The sequence below is a fragment of the Halichoerus grypus genome, chromosome 1, assembly GCF_964656455.1.
Source record: "Halichoerus grypus chromosome 1, mHalGry1.hap1.1, whole genome shotgun sequence".
NCBI lineage: Eukaryota > Metazoa > Chordata > Mammalia > Carnivora > Phocidae > Halichoerus > Halichoerus grypus.
This window is the reverse complement of record NC_135712.1, coordinates 177,765,801-177,790,252: the sequence shown is the minus strand read 5'-3', so window position 1 is coordinate 177,790,252 and position 24,452 is coordinate 177,765,801. Positions and strand designations below refer to the sequence as shown.

At 40.4% G+C, this 24,452-nt stretch overlaps 1 protein-coding gene across 2 annotated transcripts in view; it reads right to left on the bottom strand.

Moving 5' to 3' along the window:
* The window catches only part of SHQ1 (SHQ1, H/ACA ribonucleoprotein assembly factor), a 96,339-nt gene extending 74,005 nt beyond the window's left edge, over window positions 1–22,334 (bottom strand). Inside the window, exons 1-5 of one of the 2 annotated variants that reach the window (XM_036092960.2) lie at window positions 22,069–22,334; window positions 17,245–17,309; window positions 14,127–14,249; window positions 13,236–13,396; window positions 5,098–5,210 (exon numbers count right to left, since the gene is read on the bottom strand). In XM_036092960.2, coding sequence (XP_035948853.1) covers window positions 5,098–5,210; window positions 13,236–13,396; window positions 14,127–14,249; window positions 17,245–17,309; window positions 22,069–22,211 — 605 coding nt within the window. In that variant the 5' untranslated portion in view covers window positions 22,212–22,334. The remainder of the gene's footprint in view (window positions 1–5,097; window positions 5,211–13,235; window positions 13,397–14,126; window positions 14,250–17,244; window positions 17,310–22,068) is intronic. The other variant, XM_036092961.2, reaches the window with a different exon arrangement.
* Window positions 22,335–24,452: the final 2,118 nt, after the last annotated feature.

The window sequence follows — 24,452 nt, the reverse complement described above, 5'->3', positions numbered from 1 at the left end:
TGTCTGAGAGCGAGCGAGCAAGAGAGAAAGCATGAGCGGGGGGGGGGGCAGAGGGAGAAGCAGACATCCCCCCCCCCCCCCCCCGAGCAGGGAGCCCAACACAGGGCTCGATCCTGCACTTTATTTTCTCAAGGTTTTTTAAAACATTTTATTTATTTGAGAGAGAGAGAGCGAGCAAGAGAGCACAAGCGGGGGGTGGGGGGGGGAGAGGGGCAGAGGGAGAAGCAGACACCCCCCTGAGCAGGGAGCCCGACACAGGGCTCAATCCTGCACTTTATTTCCTCAGGTTTTTTTTAAACATTTTATTTATTTGAGAGAGAGAGAGAGCGAGCAAGAGAGAGAGCATGAGCGAGGGGAGATGGGGAGAGGGGCATAGGGAGAAGCAGACTCCCCCGTGAGCAGGGAGCCCGAGATAGGGCTCGATCCCAGGACGCTGGGATCGTGACCTGAGTCAAAGGCAGACGCTTAACCGACTGAGCCACCCAGGTGCCCCTACTTACTTAGTTTTAACTTGAAAAATAACTGTTACATTTAAATTATACTCCTGGAGGACATTCATTCAGAAATTACAACCCTGCATTCAAAGTTGAAAACTCTGTATTCATAGGAAGAGAGTGACAAAAACTCTGGGTGAAAAATTCATTTATATTTCAGTTAATTAGAAACTCAAGGAATTGGTTGATTTCATAAATTGATTTTCTAGCTGAAAGTTTTATGATCTGAAATATTTTTTCCTTCAACTGAGATAGTGAAATCTTTCTAAAAAGAAGTATCACAGATAACTCACAGAATTCTCCATATGTGCCAAGCACTGCACTGAATGGTTTTCACCCATTATTTCCTTGAATCCTCACACCACCCCCAGGGGTAGGGGGAACTATTAATACTCCCATTTTACATCAGTAGAAACTCAGGGTCAGAAAATTTGTATAACATGGCCAAAGTCAAAGAACTGATAAGAAGTATGGCCAGGATCTGGACCCAATTAAGTCTTACTCCAGAATCCAAGCTATTAACCAATATAAACATTCCATTTTTATGCCTGAGGATATAAAAGTACATATTGGACAAAATTGAATAGCAATGATCTTGAAATAGTAATTCTCAATATCAATTTTGTCACATGCATGAGAGATATTTCAAAAAGATAAGTAATAGGAGTAAATGGCTAAAATGCTAACTAAGTCAACAAAAAGCACTATACTCTTCGCCCCGCTCCAACTCCATTTTGGGCAGTGGGATTACACGGCTGACAAGACAGAGGCGGTCATGGTCCGTACGGAACTTACAGCGCCATGGGAGAGTCCAACAATCACAATACAAGTGCTATGTAATTGCTATGACCTAACAGTACAAGCATCTATGGCAACGTGAAACTGGGACAGCAGGGAAGGTGCCTGGAGAAAAGACTATCTAAGCCAATAGCCGATGATAATTAACAGTTAACTGGACTAAGAAGGGTGGGAGAAAGCATTCTGAGCTGAAAGAATAGTTAGCAAAGGCGAGGAAACAAGAAGTCACAATTAAGGGGGGAAAAAAAGCTGAGAACAGCTGAAAATATTATGTTGTAGTGACAACAACATTGTAAGCCATGTCAAAAAATCCTAGTGGATTTTTATCCCTAAAAACAACTGAACACTTAAAATCTTTTACATATGGGTCTGACATTGGTGTGTCTTGGAATACCAGTGTCACTGCAGTCTGGAAAATGGTCTAAAGGAACAAGCCTCAAGGCACAGGAATCATGGAGGCCTAGAAGAGGGTAGCAGCCAAGGACATAGAGTGAAGTGGATGGATCTGACCTATAGCTAGAAGCTAGAATCCTTAGGATGCAGTGGTAAAAGGAGGACCAGAAAGAGACTGAGTAAAGCAAACAGTAAAGAGATAAATGGAAATTTTAATCACTTCAGGATAGATTAGAAGTGTGGGGTAAGAAAGAAGTCAAAGATAAATCCCAGGTTTCTACTCTGGGTGACTGGCATGAAAAATGGTACACTCTGCCAAAGAGAAAATTCAGAAAAGACTTTGCAGGTAAAAACGATGAGCTCGATTTTGGACATGTTGCAATAGAGGAGTCGGTGAATACCCTGTCACTCTCCAAACCCTTAACAATGTGGCTTTTCTTCAGAGCACTTCTCAACAATCACAATATTGTCTGTTTCCCCACTAGAACAGGAGCCCCATGAGCGCAGGGACCTTGTCATATTCACTCTAATCCTCAGTGTCTGTGACACTACCTGGCATGCAGTTCATCCAAACAAGTATTTGTTGAACAAGCAAGGGACATGTGAAAGAATGAATAGATGAAATTTTAATGCTTTTTCCTAAGCTTGCCATTTTGAATAAAGAGCCATGTTGGGAGCAGGTGACCCTCTTCCCCTACTTACAGTCTTCAGGTTCCTCAATCAATCAATCCAAAAGCCTAATCAGTATACCAAACTAACAAATGTACAGTTACTGAAAAGTTACAATTTAAAACAGCACCCCAAATGCTACTGATCATTTTTGTACCTTATCTCACAGTATTTAGAGTGTTGACTAAATTCTTCTATTTTTCTCCCAAAGAAGGAAACAGGCAGATTTTATGAATTGGTTAAGGCAAAAGATATGCCAACAATTAAAAAACAATTTACCTGGGGAAGGAGAAAAAAAAAAACACACTCTCGGCAAGAGAAATACGAAAACTTTGCTATGATAAGCAAAACAGGAAGGCCTATTAAACAATGTTTCAGGATGCCTTCGACAAACTGTAGTATAAAAATAATAATATCCAAGAGGAGTTAGTTACAAATAGAGAAAAAAAGATAATCAAAAACAATACGTGTTTATGGATTATCTGTTATATGCCCAGTATTCTGCTGGGCTGCAAAACACACAGTGGGGAAAAACATCACAGGATGGCATCTAGAATTTACAACAAAAGATTTAAAAAATAGTAATTATCCTAAGTCATTTATATGTGCCTTTGAAATGTATGAATTTTTCTGTATGATGAATTAACCTCACTGTGTTCTGCCTTGGGATGGATTTAAAATTGGTTTTCTCCAAGCTCCCCAAAAACCTGACACTATAAGGAAACATCATGACCAGTAAGGATTAAATCAAACAACTTGAAAGTGTCATATAGTACACACTAGCATATGTTATGCATTAATCATGTACATTACATTTATGTACATAAATGTATAATATAATACATGCAATGCATTGCCTGCAAGGTAGGTAAAAAGTGAAGTAAACTTTTTCTTCCACTGTATTAACCAATAAGAACAATTAAAAAAGCACTGAGCCAAAAAAAATTTTAATTGAAAATTTAAAAGAATTTTACTTACACTTCATTTATTATTAGCACATTTGGGTGAGTCAGTCAGCTAATATAAATGAGTAAGAAATAACACAAAAATGACAATTAACCCAAGTCCCACTGCTACTGGAAAAGTCACAAAGAACCTTTACCTCACGGCTTCCACTCTCCGACCTGCCCATGACTAAATTTAAACCACTCCTTGAGAAATGGAAAGAACAGTTCATGCATACTATGAAAGAAAATGAGCTTCTGGATAAAGAAACACAGAAGATGGAGAAAAATAAGGATTGCATATAATATCGCACTGCTAAGTATAAATTCCAATTTCCTAATTCTCTCAGGCCATAGTTATTCTTCCAGTTTGAGAAGAGAAGAGATAGGCAGTTCTTCTAATTAAGCTCCCTCCCACTTGAAATTTTAGTCTTGTAAAGCTCATTCTGTTTTCATGCTGGCCCGAGAAATTTGCTGACAATGAAATTTCCCACTTTAAATATTCGGCATGATTTTAAATAGGTTTCTTCAAATTACTCTTCAGTGGACCTTTAAAACCACAATTGGGGAGATAAAGGTAATTAGAAATGGCAATGTAAATGGAGCTGAATCTCTCAGATGTCCTCCAAAATATAACATACCCTGCTCTTACCCAGTTCCCCCCAGGACGTTGAATGGTTCAACCATTTATCACTATACATCACTCAATGCATTTGCACATCACAAGATATATTTCTGCCATTCTAATTAGTCTCCCACTGTGTCACAGGAGATAGAATGTTAATCACAAGAGCAACAGCAGTTAAACTGAAATAGTGTACATGAAAAGGAAATACAAAATAACAAATGGAAGGACTCTTTTCAAGTCCCAACCGAGCCACTTAGTAGTGGTATGACCTTGGGCAAGTCCCTTAACCTTCTTTCCCCAAATGTTGTGAACTGATTTAAATAATCACTTGAGAGTACTTGGTAAGCTGAAAGCACTATATAAAATAAGGGACTATGATGATTATAGCTGCACATATAACAGTTTAGAAATTGTTGGCCCAGAGCTTGGGAAGAATAATAATTGAGGCCTATAACATACAACTCACATCCTAAGACAGTCTAGCAACCACAGAGGCCAGGTGACAATCCCTTACTTAGAAGAAGTGTTACTATCATGGCCAATGAGAGACATCACAATGTCTCAAGTGATTATTTACCTATCCATTAACTAGATAAGTCTGTTAGGCAAATACAAGCCTGATAGAGATGCATTATGTCGAAAGACACAATTAAAGCAGATGGGAAATACAGCAAAACTTTAAAATTAGAATTTACTTATACCCTACCACAATGAATAATTATTTGTTAATTAGACTCAGATCTTCAATTACAGGTGCTCGCAGATCAAGTGTTGGAAAAACCCTGGATCAGCCAAGAAATGCAGTACATGTAGATTCAAATTCTTAAAGAAATTGAAACATCTTTTCATTTACATATACTGTTAATTACAACAAAAAGTCTACTGAAAAAGAACTAAAAATATTCTCATGAATGCGGTGTTCTACTTTTAAGCCTGGCAAAGAAGTACATTAAGAGTTCTCCGTTGCCAGAATGACCTACTGAGAAGCACATCTTACAAAGATCACAGAGGCATAAGTCTGTAGGTTAATTCAAATGTCAATTAAGGTTCTAAGCCCTCACTAATTTCTAGAATCCTAAAACCACATGCCTAGCATACTTAAAAAGACATCCAAAAATTTTCAAATCAATGTCAAGTCAATTATTTAATCCTCAAAAAACTCAATACTCACAGATAATGATCAGGATCAAATTTGGCCAGCTCAGCAGCCAGGCGTTTCTGCCTTCGTTCAGCTGCAGGAGTGAAATCTGGATCCTTAATATCAATAACATCACTCAATTCATCCTAAGAACACCCAGGAAAAAAAGAATAATTGATATCTCCCATTTCATCACTGAAAAATCTAATTTTACACAAAAGGCCAAAACAAAGGAACCATCTGATCATACTACCTGTGACATTTCGATTCAAATCCAGCAAATGTTTGTTAAACACCTATTGCTTGCCAGGCCCTGCTGGAAGCTTTCACATAAATTATCTCATTTAATCCTTACAATAAAGCAATATGAGAACTATAAAAGTTCATCATAAAAAAAAAACACAATAAACCCCGTGCAAGCAAGCAGGAACATTGAATTCATCTCTTCCCCATTTACTCATAGAAATTTGCAAGGTATTAACAGCATATTCAAATAATTTCTAGACAGTAAGATGGGAGGTGCTCCTGCCACATCAGCAAACAGAAATGTAGATAACTTTTACGTGCCTGTAAATCTCTGCTTGACCAGAAATGTACTATATCCAGTCAGCCAATCTCCAGAGGCCAAGCTAACCTTGGGCGCTATACTTTCTTCCTTGTTCTCTCTCACCCAAGACAAGGTGGATGATCTGGCCAATCAGATATTTCCTATCTTTCTCTCCCTTGTTCTTTATTCTTTATCCTATAAAAGCTTTCTGCCTTTGGTCCCATTTTGTAATTCTCTGAATGGAGACTGTTCACTTCCTGAAGTGTTAAATAAAAGTCTGTATCACTGAAAATTGTCTTTTTTTTTCTTTTTTTTAAGATTTTATTTATTCATTTGAGAGAGAGACAGAGCACGAGCAGGGGCGAGAGGCAGAGAGAGAAGCAGACTCCCCGCTGAGCAGGGAGGCCAACATGGGGCTCGATCCCAAGACCTGGAGACCATGACCTGAGCTGAAGGCAGTCACTTAACCATCTGAGCCACCCAGGCACCCCGAAAATTGTCTTCTTTTAACAGGCAAAATGGTTTGAGTATCAATGGTTTGAACATCTACACATAAAGTTTCCTTTTGTTTCTTCCTAAGGTCTAACTCAGCTGGTCTCAATAAGGATTACCAAATAAAACTTATATACAAAACTGTGTGCATTCTACTTTATAAGCAGATTTAAGATTTTTAAGGGCAATTTTAATGTATATGACTTTCCATTTTCAAATTTAAAAATCTAATCCTAAGTAATAGTCAACTTTACTATAAAAATCTTCACCTGGATGTACACAAACTGATTGTAGCATGTGTCCTAGGCCAACTCCTACAGAAAACAGGTAGAGTAGGAAAACTGTCTGGGATACCATACAGCTTTTTTCTTTTGGTTGGAATTATGAAGCCAAGAAATCTCACACAATGCATAATATTCCTAAAGCTACACCTTTTGTTTTCTTCAACCTCCCCATTCCAGTTACTGACCACAATTGAGAAGTATGGAATTAGAACCTTTCAACAGTATTAACTAAAAGAAATCAAGGGAAATAACTTGACAGAGTGAAGTCAAACTGAAAACAAGATTTGTAAATGGAACAGACAGGTTAGTGCCTAATAATTGGGCTTAGAGTTGAGAGCTTTAAGGTAAACTCCCTATAAGGAAATGAGCTAAACTGAAGGAGCCAAGGACACTAGGATACACACTCCCCCCCTTCCCGCAACACACACACAATCAAAATTTGTGCCTCAAGGAAAAAAAAAAAAAAAACTCTCTTGTTCCTACCACAATCCACTTAGCTCAAGTAGTATCAACGCTTAATCTAAGTACATTCTAATACTGCGAAAGGGTCCACAGAACTTTGTAGAGGTCACATCCAGGACATGTTAATACTTCTAACTACAAACATTCTAGGCAGAAACCTGATTACTGGTGGTCCCCAAATAAAATTTTACATTCCAAAAGCTCCTTTACAATCACTTTTGGGAAATTAAGAACGTATTTTCCTATAGAAATACTATTATAAATAGTAGTTACATGCTCATGGTAACCCACAAGTTTATTCAATTCATAATAAACTTTAAATAGAGTACTCTTAATACAAAGAGTTTAACAACCCCGCGGCAATGTTTCCGTGGGAAAATGCTTTCAGAGTTCCACTTTAATCTGCCAGAAACATCTCTTCCCCAAGCAGGACAACCTGGACTCTTCCTCTCCTCCTTACTCTCGCCCGCCTGAAATTACCTCCTCCAGGCACATAGCTGTGTGCTGACGTAGGCCCTTGGGGAAGAAGTCGAGTTGTACAGTATGCACAGGACTCACCTCAGCTAGATGACTACTACAGTCGTTTCCTGCCCACGGACCCCAAGTCATTCTCCCCAGCACCCGAGTCACCCACTTCCTTTCCTCCTTGCCCCAAGGAGTTCTCTGCATGTACATACGTGTACACACACACACACACACACACACACACATATTTCTGAAAGCAGCGTGATGCAGCAGAGAAACTGTGACTGTGCAGTCAAAGACTGCTCCAGTCTAACTGCGCAGCCTCCCTGAACCTCAGCTTCCTTTCTGTGAACGTGTTTGGTCACACCTCCATCATGGGGCTGGGTACTACTCTCCTCTTGCTGCTGTAACAAGTTACTACAAATTTAGTGGCTTAACAACACAAACGTATCCTCTTCTAATTCTGGTGCTCCGAGGTCCAGAGCCAGTGTCACTAGGCTAAAATGAGGGGAAGGCAGCGCTGGTTCCTTCTCAAGGTTCTAGGAAAGAATCCCTTGCTTTGCTTCTTCCATCTTGGAGGGTGGCTGCCTCATTCCTTGGCTGGTAGCCCCCCATGACAATGCCGTTCCTCCCTCGGCTTCCATCATCACACGGACTTCTCTTTTTCCACTCTGACTCTCTTACCTCCTCCTTATAAGAACCCTGTGATTGGACAAGACCCACCAGGATCATGCTGGATCATCTTCCCATCACATGATCCTTAAGTTAATCACACGTGCAAAGTCCCTTCTGCCATGTAACGTGACATGTTCCCATGCTCCAGGGACTGGCACACAGACATCTTGGGGAATGGGGTGGAAAGGAGCAAATTCATTCTGTCTACCACAGGCTATGATGAGGATTAAATGAAATAATATATGAGTAAGGCATCAAGTACAGGGCTTGATACATTCAATAAAGTTAGCTGCTGTTCCCTGTTACTCACTGGCCGCCTTCCTACTGAGAATACCTATCCTCCCTCCCCTGCCATTTCCTTACTTGCCCACAACAATAAAAAGAAAAAAATAGGGATTAAAATGTGCCGCTTCATTATTTCACCCGGATCAGCTATAAGGTCACAAGTGGGATATAATCTGGGAGTTTCTATAGGTATCTCTATATTTCAAAGGATAAATGGACTAAAAGAACCACAGGCATTTCAAAATACTAACTGCACTGAGAAAAAACCCAGACTTTTCCCACAGCTCACAGCTCTGCACAATCCGGCCCCTGTCTTGCACTTCACCTTCACCTCCTACCTTCCCGTTCTGGCTCAAATCCCCCAAGCCACACAGCAGACTTCTTTCCATTTCTAGAACTCTGAGTCTTTGCATTTACAGTACACTTCTCACCATTCAACACTCTGCAAATGTCACCTCCTCCAAGGGGCCTTCTCTGGGCATCCTCACCAAAGTAATACCGCCCTCCCCTGGCTCTCGTGTCATCCTATCCTTTCCTTCACTTGTCACTATCTGAAATTATCTTATTTATTGTTTACATGGTTACTGTCTATCCCCCCACTAGAAGATTTCAGGAGGATAGGAGTCTGGTCAATCTTCTCCTCACTGTATCCCCAGCACTGTTCCTGGCCTTCAGTATTAAATCATTCATTCAGCAAATACTGTGCAAGGGCCTGCTCAGGGTACTAGAGATCCAGAAATGAACACAAAGACAAGGTTCCAGCTCTCAGGGGAATGGGAATTAGACAGTAAGAATGCAGCTATCCTTCCTCTCTCCCTCCTCTTCCCTCTTGCTTCCAGATTCAGGGCCTCCACATGTAGCTATGTAGCCTGTACCCCAAAGAACATTAATGTCCACAGCAGTACAAGCCCCGCCAGACTCATCCTATGCACAGTCATACACAGTGGCCCTGTTCCAACTGGACCCTCGAGAGGCACTGGAACAAACTACAAAGCAAAGTTAGCCTGGGGTAGAGAAATCTGTCTACGGCATCCATCAACCAAAGGTAGAAAGATAAGAGGTTGGGAAATGTTCTGATTCTCTCTCTTTTCTAAAGCACTGCTATGGCCCCTGTTACGAGAGCCCTTTAAAGAGGAGTATTGCCAAGAAAAGGTCGTGTAGGATTTAAATCAGGCTTATGTTAAGTTTTGGCACAGCTGGGGCAGAGATTCTCCAGAGAGAAAATGAAGAGCTGTGTGCACATCTGGCCAGTAGATCTCCTGGAAACAAGATCTCGGGGCCCTGGGGGAAGGAAAGGGCCAGCAAGCCAGCGTCCTGTGGCTGCCGGCAGCAGTGGTCCCAGGAGCTTGCTGGGCTGGCGCCCGGAGACTCTAGGATTGTTGCTCCTGGCAGCCACCACCACCCTAAAGCTTGCTGTGAAGGCCTGACTCTGAGCAGCCAGGGCAGTCTTCCAAAGGCGCCTGGCGGCTGGCAGCAATTTCAGAAAGGAAAGGAAAAAGGGCAGCAGGAGGCAGGAGATACGTTAAAAAGAATTTGTTTCAGTGAGAGAGAAAAAAAAAAAACACTTTAATTTTCTTCTCATTACCAGTATGAAATACAGAAGTTTCCAAGCAAATGTAAATGGGAGGAGAAAAAAAAATATGAAAGACTAAACCTCCCCATAAAGGGTTAAATTATTCAATTAAGAGAAGATACCTGGGTCTCGGAATTATGGATGTTTCCCTTTCTTTGTTATATTTTCATAATGAATTTATACGGCTTTTATCATCAGAGAAAATAAACTATGTTTTCACGTAAGGGGGGGAAAACAGGCTGTAAAAAAAATGAGCAAAATATGAGCCATCAACAAAACTTCATGGATATTTTCTCACCCAAAAGCAGAACGAGAGAAACTCTAAACTTGTGAGAAAACAGTACTTGAGAAAATGGTGACGTTTCTTAAATACGTCATTTGAAAATAGAGGAGATGTTCTCAAATTTCTTAGTGCAGCAATCGTTTCAGTTTCTTCCAGTAGCTCCACTAGCAGAAAGAGAGTCATACCACTCAGTTTTTAACCACATGAGCACTCAGTTTCTAACCACACGGTGTGACTGTCACAAATAGAGCAGTGATAAATGCAGAAGAATTCTGTGAGGAATACCAAGTATATGATATTTTTGTGCCACTATCTCATAAAACACATCTAACTGAATACCCCAGAGAAGGTGCACTCTGGTTCACATGAGTTTTGAAACGTCTCGTATTTCCTAATGTCACGGGGGGAGTGAGGGAGAGCCTGGATGGCTCAGTCTGTTAAGCGGCCAGCTCTGATTTCGGCTCCTGGTCTCCCGCCCCGCCCCATGTCCAGCTCTGTGCTCAACGGGGAGTCTGCTTGAGATTCTCTCTCTCCCTGTACCTCTGCCCCTGCCCCCCTCCCCCGCACACGCACACACGCACTCTCTCTCACTCTCTCTCAAAAATAAAAATAAATCTTTCCTAGTATCAGGAAGGACACCATAGTCCTCTAATTTTATTCATGTAAGAAAATAGACTATTCTTTAAAGCCTACAGGTGTCTACTGGCTTGTCCACTGGTAAAAGGTACATATATAACAGCAACAATACCAGGATGGAAGAGTCACGTGGAGCCCAGCACAGTGCCTGGCACAGGGATGTAGTCAGTAGCTGTTAGCTGACAATGCACGGACACTGGAGGTCCACATCTCTTACCCAGATCCCCTGGAGAGGGGTGAACTTCAGGATTCAGACTCTTTGAAGAGTATCAAAGAATAACATGGTATACATACATTCCACATTTTATTTAACCCCCTCTAAATCTGGGGCAGCCCCCCGTATTCAAATACATTACTATTTCTATGGCAAAATTTGTGAATATGCACACCAAGTGGATTTAAAAAACTACTGAAAGATACTGGTTCCGATCAGGTTTTGCCACCAAACTGAATACAAAAAAAAGTTTATTTCCAGAACTTTCTGTGATCCCAATACTACAGACATGGGTTATGAACCTGTACTAGTAGCAGTATTACTAGTTACATCATCCCTCAGAGTGTTCTCACATGCGCAGATCTCTTTTTTTCCTATGTTGAGGAAAATACGCTTTCAAACTGTTTAGAATAGCAATGTTATTTCAATTAAAATTTGAACAGTTTAAAGATTTTAGATAATCAAGTTAAATGCTGGGGAATAATAAACATCAAATTCAGTGGTTCACTTCTGAGGGGGAAACAATGACACAGTCAGGGGCTCCAACTACGGAGATGTTTTACTTTTTAAGCTGGGTGATAGGTGTCTAGAGATTTGGTGCCTTGGTTAAGACATTCAGAAAGACAAAGAGTATTTCAAAATATTTTTTTTTAAATAAACCTAAATTACTTATTGAACACCTTCAACAGATGTAAGAACTTGTGACTTAAAGGACTTGGCCTAGGCTCACATTCTGGCATTCCGGTAACTTCTCATCAAACTGGCAGAAATCCCTTGAAAGGATCTTTCCTCAATGGCAGTGGCAAGAATTAAAGTTCCCTGGCCTCAGAAATGACATTCCATCTGAATGTACAATCTGTACTTAGCCTGCATGACTTGAATTATCATTAATTTAGAGCTTCAGACAGGTAAGCCCACAACTGACTGACCACAGGGTGGCTCTCGGCTAACCAACTGAGGTCCATTCACTGTAGTTTCTGCCGTAGACAAAACTGACTCTATTCTTACTACCTCAGAGATGACCAGCAAATGCGATTAGGAAGAGAGAATACGGAGAGACCATAATTCAGCAGAAAAGCAAAAAAAAAAAAAAAGGTTCTGAAGGGAATATCTAATCGGCATTATTTGCTCAAGTAAATCCCAATTTTGTTCTCTTTAAGGAGTCTCGAGCGCATTTATATTTTTCAAGGGCAGAAGTCTTTCTAGCATCCTATTCTTTTTTTTTCAGAGTTTTCACAATGTAGTATCTCCTTAAGTTTTCTCAATGGCCTTACAAAGTAGGTAGGCAAATTTTCCCCTATTTGACAAAGAGGAAACAAAACTTGTTTGTAGTCAAATAATTGTCCTGTCATCCCAAATCTAAACAACAGTAGAAGTGGGACTAAAACATAGGTAAACCGTTCCTTAGTAAATTCAAATATGTCTTACAATAAGCCACACTCTAGACAGATTTAACATCTCCCCAGGCAGGGATAAAGTAAAAAAAAAAAAAAAAAAAAGCTGTTTGTTGTGGTTTCTTTCACTTAAAAGCAAACAAAAAACCCAAGTTAATGGTTCACACTTTCATTATATTAAACATTCTAAGGATGCATTTTCTATAACATAGGGACAAAACAGTTCAAAATCTCTTCTCTCCATTTCATTCTCCCCACATAGCCTAAAACAAAGTAGAATTTCCTATGTGTTTTGAGGAAGAGAGAGTGATGTCATTCCTTTTTAGCCTAACTGACAAATGATCGGGTTTTAACAAGAGATTACATTCAACCCCCATCAAAAGTAAATAGACAAAAGTGCCTACTGTAAACCAAGAACTAAACAATTTGATCAAAAGACACAAATTCACCCTCACCACGAACATGCTGTCTCATTTATATTTATAAAACAGGAGAGACATCATGTAATAATTTTCATTTTTTAGAAGTATAAAACAAAGATTTCCAGGAAGTATGAGGAGAGAGGAGTTCCATTTTGTATTTTGGAAACTTCATGTCTAGAATACTGAATGAAGTGGAGAAAAAAGAAAGTAACAGGACATCTGACATCTGTAAGCGCAGTATGACCGGGCAGAACAGCCTAAGCAATGGAAAGGAACAAACATCTGTGTCACCACTGCATACAAGAAGCTGTGATTTGTGCTCTAAATACGTCACCTCCTACACTCGTCATAAAAAACCTCCAAATAGGAACAGAAATGAAATTAAAATATCCGAATGGTAAAACCCTATGCACCAGGGTGTTTTAGAAAGACAACATACCTGTAACCGCTGAAACACTCCGGATCGCAAGTTTCCAAAGCCATAGTGGTACTGAGGATTCAGAGCACCTTCAGATGCCTCTTCATAGGGGGACTGTTCAATTTCCCAGTCGAATTCTCCATCCTCATCTTCTACTCCTCCCTCAGAAACCTCAGATGCACCTGAATGTGTTAAATATTAATTTGTTCAAGTACTGGATTCCCTAGATACAATTTGGGAAAAAAAAGTATAGAGAAAAAATGCCTGCCCACGTGTACCAAAAGGGGTATGTAAGAATATGCGGAGCCCCACTATTTTTAATAGCCAAAAGAAAAAACAGAACCCAAAGGCCCATCAATAGTAAGATGCAAAAATGACAAATGCAATGAAAGCAAATAAACCTCAGCTATAGATGGATAAATCTCACAAAAATATGAAGTGAAAGAAGCCAGACAAAAAAAGAACACATACCATCTGAATTACAGACACAATTTAAAAGTAGGCAAAGCCAAAGGTAGTGGCAACCTTGAGGAGAGGGAGGGAGAAGTGACCAGGAGGAGGCTCAGGGTAGGATTCAAGGGTATCGGAAATGTTCCATTTCTTGACCTAGGTGGTGTTCATTTTATGTAACTCATTGAATTATAAACTTCTGATCTAAGCTCGAGAGGCCATGATTTTGCAAAACACTGAGATGCTATTTTGATTGGTCCAAAAACATGACTGACATACTGGTTCTTTTTGTCTTTAAATTATATGTCACCAAATAAGCTATTTTTGCATTTTCATGTGATGTCCTTGTCACTGAAGGATTTTCCTCCAATTTCCTATCTGCTATGTCCCTTTTCCCTAGAAACACACAGCATTCCAAATATTCTATTTATCTTTATTTCTTCTTAACTGCAATAAACATACCTATTTCTTCCACAAGTGCTTTTGCAGTCCTGGATTTTCTTGGTGCCAGAAGAGCAGTTAACATGTTCAGCCCCTCAAAATGCTGGCCAGGAGTTTCTTTGGGCAATCGAATGGTAAAAATTCCTTAAAGATAAATTGATTTTATACTTAGCTCTATTAAAAAATTCAAAGACTTCACAAATATATCTAAGAAATATGTATCTTAGTAAATTATAATTCTATTTCATAAGGCTCCAAAATTATGCCCTTATGAATAAAAACCAGGATAGTAAAAGGCTCAAATAGGGTTTTTCAGAATCATTGATTCAGCTGTCACCTCTATACGAAATTAATCTGCTAAAGCTACAGAATGCTTTAGTCTTACACAGTATCCCTTTAACCTACTGGTAATATTAAAAGTCCATGTCAAAACCTCTAAAACTCAATGGACTGAGAAGGTAGTAGCTTAGAATTAGCCCATAGCCACTTATAAGATTTACTTCTGGACTAGAAGGGAAAAAAATCAGGATATCTAATCCAATGAATACCAGCAGTTTCAAAAACACACAAATTCTTAAAGCAATTATAGCTTAATTAAGTTCTCTGAGATCTCCAGAGACATATCCCCAAAGTCTAAGGTATACTCAAATTCTACCTATGTACTTCTTTTCTTTCCCTGATTGGGCTTATCAACTTCATCCAGACTCCCCCCATGAACTTCCATTATTTACTACTCTGAATTTTAAAACATTTTACCCTTTTCATTGTACTTAACCATACTCCAATACAGTTGACCCTTGAACAACATGGGACTTAGGGCCTGTCCCCCTGTACAGTCAAAAATCTGTATATAACCTGACTCCCCAAAAAGTTAACATCTAATAGCCTACCGTTAACTGGAAGCCTTATCAATAACACAAACAGTTAACACATATTTTGTATGCTATATGTATTACATACTATGCTCTTATTATAATAAAGAGAAAAGATGAGATACCACCTCACACCTGTCAGAATGGCTAAAATTAACCACTCAGGAAACGGCAGAAGTTGGCGAGGATGTGGAGAAAGGGGAACCCTCTTACCCTGTTGTGAGGAATGCAAGCTGATACAGCCACTCTGGAAAACAGTATGGAGGTTCCTCAAAAAGTTAAAAATAGGGGTGCCTGGGTGGCTCAGTCGTTAGGCGTCTGCCTTCTGCTCAGGTCATGATCCCAGGCTCCTGGGATCGAGCCCCGCATCGGGCTCCCTGCTCTGCGGGAGGTCTGCTTCTCCCTCTCCCACTCCCCCTGCTTGTGTTCCCTCTCTCGCTGTGTCTCTCTCTGTCAAATAAATAAATAAAATCTTTAAAAAAAAAAAAAAAGTTAAAAATAGAGCTACCCTATGACCCAGCAACTGCACTACTAGGTATTTACCCAAAGGATACAAATGTAGTGATTCGAAGGGGCACCTGCATGCCAATGTTTATAGCAGCAATGTCCACAACAGCCAAACTATGGAAAAAAGCCCACATGTCCATCAACAGATAAATGGATAAAGAAGATGTGGTATATATATGCAATGGAATATTACTCAGACATCAAAAAAATGAAATCTTACTATTTGCAACAACCTGGATGGAACTAGAGGGTATTATGCTAAGTGAGATAAGTCAATCAGAGAAAGACAATGATCATATGGTTTCACTCATATGTGAAATTTAAGAAACAAAACAGAGAAGCATAGGGGAAGGGAGGAAAAAATAAAATAAGATAAAAACAGAGAGGGAGACAGACCATAAGAGACTCTTAACCATAGGAAACAAACTGAGGGTTGCTGGAGGGGAGGTGGGTGATGGGGTAGGGTAACTGGATGATGGGCATTAAGGAGGGCACGTGATGTAATGAGCACTGGATGTTATATGCAACTGACAAATCACTGAACTCTACATCTGAAACTAATGATACACTGTATGTTGATTAATTGAATTTAAATAAAATAAAATTTAAAAATAATAAAGAAAAGATAATGCTATTAAGAAAATCCTAAGAGAAAATACATTTACAGTATGGTACTATATTTATTGAAAAAAATCTGCATATAAGCGGACCTGCATAGTTCAAACCCATGTTATTTAGGGGTCAAGTGTAAATACAACCTTCCTAAACCCCTGGGTACTTTTAAAATTTAATAAATTTGTTTCAATATGCAACTTACCTGCAATTAAAAGCAGATTTACTACCTAGAAAGGCAATTTCATTATATTTCACTATCACATTATTCACTGTGTTATGGGTTATAACTTTGTCATTTAACTCTTTCATGCCATCCTTCCTCCCTTACCCTAGTTTACTGACGTCAATAAATATTCACTTGATTAATTACTCAAGAGTATACGAGGTGTTCTTATTCCAGATCCATGGATAAAGGAAAATCCAGTGACTTCTCCAAAAGCAAAACAAATGATTTCAAGGCTAGCTGAAATGAAGAGCTTATCAATCATGAAAAGAAAATTCAGTCGGCCTTTAAATGCCACCTTTGGACAGTTTCTCTCCCACATACATGTTATTAGATTTTAAGTTTGAAAAGCACACAAGAAAAATTCCATTCAGAGCTTAAAAATCACCCACATCTTTTGTAATCAATCACCTCACATAATCTGACTTTTAAATGCTTACTAAAAGTAGTGGAATGGGGCGCCTGGGTGGCTCAGTCTGTTAAACCTCTGCCTTCAGCTCAGGTCATGATCTCAGGGTCCTGGGATCAAGCCCCGCATCCAGCTCCTTGCTCAGTGGGGAGCCTGCTTCTCCCTGTGCCCCTCCTCCTGCTTGTGCGCTCTCTCTCTCTGACAAATAAACAAATAAAATACTTAAATAAAATAAAATAAAATAGGGGAAGTAGAAAATAAACTTAAGAAACAGAGTATTTAAGTAACTTTTAAAAATACTGTGAAGTACTTTAAAGGACTGAGAAAATTGTACCTGTTAAGAAATCCATGAATAATAGGCACTGGGCTTGTTAAGAAACAATAAAGTGTGACCAGGACAGACTGTATCTGCAAAACATCTAAAGGTCGCCATCATATCTTGAAGGATTATGACATAGTTATTCTAACATGAAGAATCCAAAGAAAAAACTAACAAAATTCCAAAAGCAATACCTTTATCTGTATCATAAGATCCTTGTTCGCTTCCATTTTCCACAATTCTTCCAGGAAGGGTTAATCTGCAGATTGAAATTAAGATTTCATTCAGTCCTTAAAGCACAAAGTATAAGTGACCATCAGTGATAGTATACATTAACCACTGAAATCTATCAACCATTTTAGAAGGCAATTCTCCTCAGCATTTCTTTAACATTTTACAAACTAAATAACTTACATCTCTTCCCTAGCTGAGAAACAAGAAATCACAGATGACTCATCATTCTGTTTGAAACTCCCTAGTCACCAATAAAAGCAATACTGAAAAAAAAGTGATACTTAAGAAAAAGCCACAATAAATATTAGTTATCACTATTGTTACAGTACTTTCATCTTCCTAATGAATAGAGACTTATTAACATAAATGTGCCTGACACAGCAGGGGCTCTAAGGTGTGCTAATTGGCTCCTCCCCCCCCCCCATAAAAAGAATTTTAAAAATGGAAAACAATAAAGAACAACAAGGCCAACTGTTTATTTTGGGCAAACTACTACTTAAAAAAAAAAAAAAAGCAAAAGTGTTTTTCTCAAGTCTCATTATTACTATACAGAGATTTCCCCTTCTTTCATACTAAAGGAACTGATTTCCCTGTTTCCAGTTTTACTTTGGTTCAGTCAGTCTTCCACTGAGGGCCCAAAAGAATTTTTCTAAAAAAGAAACCAGACCATCACTTCTCTTTTGAAAAAACTTCTATGGCTGCCTGACACCAAGTATATAAACTCATTGGTACCACCTATCAGACCAGCTCCCATTCCATTCCAAACTTAAAATGTGAGGCTCCTTTCCTCCTGTAACCCCCACCCCTCTGCTTCCTATTCTATCATCATCATCATCACCACCATCACCATCAAAACTTGGCAGGTCCCAAAGACCCAGGGCTTCACAACCTAGGTACCTTTGATCTTGAAGCTTTCTGCATTTCCAAACCAAAATCCCTCTAAGCCCAACAGAAGGAGTCAGTTTAATGCATAAAGTTGTTTGTTATAATGATGACAAACACTAACTTTACTATCAGAATCTGAATTGAGTCCCAGCTCTGCCATTTACCACCTCTGCAACTTTCTTTGTACAAGTTAATCAGCTTCAAAGCTCCTATTCCTCATTTGTAAAAAGGGAAAAATAACAGACTCTACCCCAGGGTTACTGTGAGAAGGAAAGGATAATGCAAAGGGCTCAGTGGCTGGTGAAGTAGGTAAATCCCAAAGATGTAAGCTATTAATACCAACTTTCTTTTCCTAAACTCTTTGTAAGTAGAGAGATAAATTCTTACGCATAAGAGTGAAATCCTATTTGTTCACAGATCTGCCACCCAATTCCTCAAGGAGATGAGTGAGGTTTTATTCGCCTCTGGTATACTGTAGTGAACTGTATTTTCAAAGATGGCCTGTCTCACATCACTCCTCCCAACTGTGGGGTCTATGTCCTCTCCCCTTAAAACTGAGTGAGCTTGCAAGTGTCCATCAATAAATGAATGGATAAAGAAGATGTGGTGTGTATATATACAGTGGAATATTACTCAGCCATAGAAAAGAATGAAATCTTGCCACATGCAACAACATGGATGGATCTAGAGTATTATGCTAAGTGAAGTAAGTCAGAGAAAGACAAAGAGCGTATTTCACTCATATGTGGAATTTAAGAAACAAAACAAAGAGGGGGGAAAAGAGACAAATCAAAGAACAGACTTTTTTTTTAAGATTTATTTATTTGAGAGAGAGAGCACAAGCGAGAGAGCAAGGGCAAGGTAGGGCAGAGGGAGACGGAGACAAGCAGACTCCCCAAAGAGCAGGGAGCCAGACTCAGGGCTTGATCCCAGAACCCTGAGAGCATGACCTGAGCCCAAATCATGAGCCGGCCAACCAACGGATTGAGCCACTCAGGCGCCCCTAAAGAAAAGACTCTTAACTACAGAGAACAAACTGATGGTTACCAGAGGGGAGGTGGGTGGGGGGATGGATGACATAGGTGATGGGGATTAAAGAGTACATTTATCATGATGAGCACTAAGTAATGTACAGAATTGGTGAATCACATATACTGTAAACCTGAAATTAATATAACACTATATATTAAACATACTGGAATTAAAATAAAAATTAATTACTTTTTTAAAAAAATTGAGTGGTCTTGTGGAACTGTTTTAACCAATACAATAAAGTAGAAGTGACCGTATGATTTCTGAGGTTAGGTCATAAAAGGTGATATGAACCTGCCTTTCCCCCTGGAATACCTGGCTTTGAAACCTTCAGCTCCACCTGGGATTCCCAAAGGAATCACAACTAGAACATGCAAAGACACCACATAGGGAGGTCCTTAGAGTACACGAAAAGAGACGCCCTCCCCCAGCCACTCCACCATCTGATGGCCTGTCTCACATCACTCCTCCCAGCCACCATATGACTACAAGTGATTTAAAGATCTCAAGTCAGAACAGACGAGCCCAGCCCAGCCCTTACCAAATTCCCGACACACAACCAGGATGAGGGAGTTAAATAATTGTTGTTTTATAACATTAAGTTCGATTGGTTATGCAGCAACAGATAACTGGAACAGTAGGCCCTTCTAATAAATATCTGTTTATTGAACAAGCAATCACCAGGCATGGTAATAAAAATTATGCATGCATTATCTCAATCCTCACATCAACTCTTTAGGATCCCTAATATCAGTCCCATTTTACAAATTAGGAAACTGAGACTGAATAACTTGCCCTAAGTCCCAGAACTATTAAGTGTGCTGAGACCCAGGTGTGCCCAACTACCAAGCCCCTGCTACCCATGGATGAGTCCATGTGAAGAATACTCTTTAAATTGTTCCACACATAACCTCTTATTTGGTCTTCATCAAAACCCCCAAAATTAAGCAAAGTGGTTTTTACTTTGAAATTTCTGTTACTGTATTTTTTATTTTACAGTCCTATCTCATTTAAGATCTTTTCTCTGAAATAGAGCTACCCTATGACCCAGCAATTGCACTACTGGGTATTTACCCCAAAGACACAGATGTAGTGAAAAGAAGGGCCAAATGCACCCCAATGTTCATAGCAGCAATGTCCACAATAGCCAAACTGTGGAAAGAGCCGAGATGCCCTTCAACAGATGAATGGATAAAGAAGATGTGGTCCATATATACAATGGAATATCACTCAGCCATCAGAAAGGATGAATACCCAACTTTTACATCAACATGGATGGGCCTGGAGGAGATTATGCTAAGTGAAATAAGTCAAGCAGAGAAAGTCAATTATATGGTTTCACTTATTTGTGGAACATAAGGAATAGCATGGAGGATGTTAGGAGAAGGAAGGGAAAAATGGGGGGGGAGACTGGAGGGAGAGATGAACCATGAGAGACTATGGACTCTGAGAAACAAACAGGGTTTTAGAGGGGAGGGGAGGGGGGGATTGGTTAGCCCCGTGATGGGCATTAAGGAGGGCACCTACTCCATGGAGCACTGGGTGTATACGAAAACAATGGATCGTGGATCACCACATCAAAAACCAATGATGTATTGTATGGTGACTAACATAACATAATAAAATTAAAAAAAAAAAAAAAAAGTCATGGAAACAATCACTCCATGAACTGAAATAAAAAATTCCAAGCTAAAAAAAAAAAAATCTTTTCTCTGAGCCTCTGATCCCTCATCTGTAACATTAACAGAAACTATTTTGTAGTACTGTCCTAAAATCAAATGAGATAATCCAGGTTTAAAGTATAAACCTGAAGTAAAAATTAAGTAAATGTTCGCTACCACCCACACCATCTTCCTCCCACTCTTCCTGTCTTGCCTTAAATATCACCTTCTTCAGAAAGTCTTTCCCAGGCCACCTTACGTTTAAACAGGTTCCCTTTTATTTTCTATCAGTGCACTTGACTCCCCTTAAGAGCACTTACCACAATTGTAGTTATATGTTTACTTGTTAATTTATTGTTCTCTCCCCACTAAAATGTAAACTACACGAGACACCACCACATCCCCGATACCAAAAACCCAGCCCCATATAAATAAAGTAAAAAAATGAATTTAAAAAAATAGGAAAGTGCAGTATATGCAAGTAGGTGCATTAAGTCAAGGGCCTAATGGAAATCTGAGCAAAACTGGTCCAGGCCCAGTGAAGGAACCAGCTTGACTCAAGAGGCAGCTTTTATTAGGAAAGCACATGGACAACCACCACAATTAAAGGGCAAAATGAGAGAAGTAGCAGACGAGGAAAAGATAGGAGAACAAGGCTAATTTGGTGTCAACGAGGCAAAGGAAGGAGAGAATATCAAGAAGTAGGGAGCGGTCGGCCAAGAGGTCGACACAACTCTAAAAAGAACGGGGAATGAGAAAAGTCAAACGGACGGGTCGGCTGGGAAGTCGGTGCGCACCGTCCCAGGGCAGCGGAGAGGCTGGGAGAACTAACGCGGGACGAAAACAACAGAAAAAAGGTACGGGAACTAGGCTGACGGGGCAGAAACTGCAAAGGTTACAAGGTCCCAACCGCCACGTTTTACAGTGGCTCGAAATCTCTTTACGGTGGGGATTTAACAAAGTTTAAGCCGGAAACGAGCTTCCTGCAGCATCTGGAACGCAGGCCTGTCGAGGTCGCTTCCTCAGCACCGAAAGCACCTGCGGCCATCTCGGAAAAAAGCAATCGTTAAATCGAGAAGTGCTCCCTCGCTCTTTCCTCCTTCCTCGGTAAGCAGCTATCTAATGAGTAAGTGAAAAATGAATGAACCAATCAACTAATCAATCCCCTAAATTCGCTCTTTCCAAGGCCGGACAGCGGGAACTCGCCTGAGAAAGTACGGCTTGGCGTAGAACTTGAAGTCGACCCCCTCGAAATAAACGTCGAACTCAGAGACCCGGGCGTAGGGCACGCGTATGGCGACGGTCAGGAAGTCGGGGTCCTGGCTGAGGTCGAACGCGGGGGTCAGCATGGCTGCGCTGGACTCGGGTGCCCGCGCCGCTCACGCTCACAGCCGCCGCGGTCCCGCCACTCAAACTCTACAGCAAGTCCCCACGCGCCGGGACTCAGCCGGGTAGCCAGGGCGCTTCCGGCTCGAGACGGAAGTGCTCCTGCGTGGGGCAGGAAGTCCCGCCCCACGCCGATCTCCATGGAGACTAGACGCTGTTAGTGGAGAAAGGGCGTGGAGCGTGGGGCTCCGACCACAGGAGTTGAACCAAGGGCATAACTTGGAAAAACCCGGACAAGAATCCTCTTTAGACCCATCAAGTCTGTTTAGAGATCCTAAGAGATGATTTTGAACAAGCATTGGCTTTGCAGGTAGAAAACCTACGTTGGAATCCCTTCTCGGCCACCTCTCAGCTGGGAAAATTACAAAACCTCTCTATGTTTCGGATAACTCTTCTTTAAAATGACAATAATTCGGGGCGCCTGGGTGGCTCAGTTGGTTAAGCGACTGCCTTCGGCTCAGGTCATGATCCCGGAGTCCTGGGATGAGTCCCGCATAGGGCTCCCTGCTCAGCGAGGAGCCTGCTTTTCCTTCTGACCCTCCCCCCACCCCATGTACTCTCTCTCTCTCTCTCTCATTCTCGCTCTCTCAAATAAATAATAAATCTTAAAAAAATAAAATAAAATAAAATGACAATAATACTAGCCCCATAGAGATGTGAAGATAACATGAAATGCAAGTAAAGCTCTAACAACGTACCTGGCAAGTTGTCAAGGCTCCACGTGTGGAAGCAGTCACCGCAGTAGCCACAGCAGCGTCGTTACTGTGGTTTTCCTTAGTTCTCACCTGCCTTGTCGCAAATCCCCTTTCTCCCTCACTTCTGTCTTTCTCTGCCTTTTTCTCTTCCCCTCCTTTTCCCTCTCCCTCTCTTTTTCTGTTACTTTCTCTCCCCTCCCGAATTCCTTATTTGAGTATTCTCATTTACAGAGCGTCCAGTCCACTAACCTTATTTAATCTGCACTATGAACTCCGAAGAACACAACTCAGAGAGGTTAAGTATTATATCTTATAATCATGCATCTTAAAATTATCAGAACCCAGAACGTCTGATCTTTAAACTCTGTTAGTGCCTGCATTGACAAATTGCCGTCCCTCTGTACCCCTTCTTGCCTTTTCTCACATTTCTCCATACACTTTAGTCTATGCTCCTCAGATTTTCCCAGTGCCGGTCCCACTCATCTCCCTCTTTCCCTACATATTCCCTTAGCCTTCCTTCCTCTCATTGTGTTTCCTGTTACTCCACCAGAAACTAGAGTAATCAGGAAATACTATTTACCTCCTGGTTTAAAATGTCAATGGAAAAAGGGTGAGAGTTATCTCTGGGGTAGTGAGTGGACCAGATCACTTCAAAAGCCTTATCAACCTCCAATTTTTATGAATCTTGAAAATTAGTTAGGACTCAGGCAAACATCAGCAGGAGCAAGTAAAACAAAAATTTCAAAATAAAAAGCAATCTGCTTAACTCTGGGAGCTCTGATAAACACAAAATAAGAGGTTATGGGTGAAACAATTGAAAGAGTACTCCTTAAACGTTCATCTATTTCCTGGGTAGCAGAAGGATTAATTGAATTAATTGAATGGTTACTATGTGCCAGCACTGTGCCAAATCCTTTATAATGATTTCCTTTTTCCCTCCTGACAGCTCTTTGAAGTAGGCATTCTCTATCCCCAGGATCGCACAGGATCACAACAGCTGTGAGTTGCGCAATGGGAATTGAAACCTGACTGAGTCTGATTCCTGGGCCCAGGCTCTAAAATACTATAGAGTTCACTCCTTCCAATATTACCACCGACCCAACTGTTCCACGTTCTGAGTCCAAGCCATCCTGCTTTAGACCGTACTGAGCCTTACAAATAATAGATGTTCAAAATTGAAAATGAATTGGTGCAAACTTGGAATTAGCAAAGCTCTCAAGAGGTCCCTTGAGATAGGCCTTTGGCTGGATCATTTCAAATTAGCTTGTCTAGAAGGAATCTTTACTTCTACCAGGGGACCTCATTCCTGTAGGTCACAAGCATTAATATTTTTAAATTATTAATGCCAAAGAAATAACTGAGACTGAAGCTATGCCAGCCATGAGGATACTGTAAGTGAAAGCACTTTGCAAAGTAGAGCTGTGTACTTCCTAGATATTTTACTCTGTAATTGGCCACACGCACACACACAGGATTGCAATACAGATAAACAGACTATAGGGTTCACTG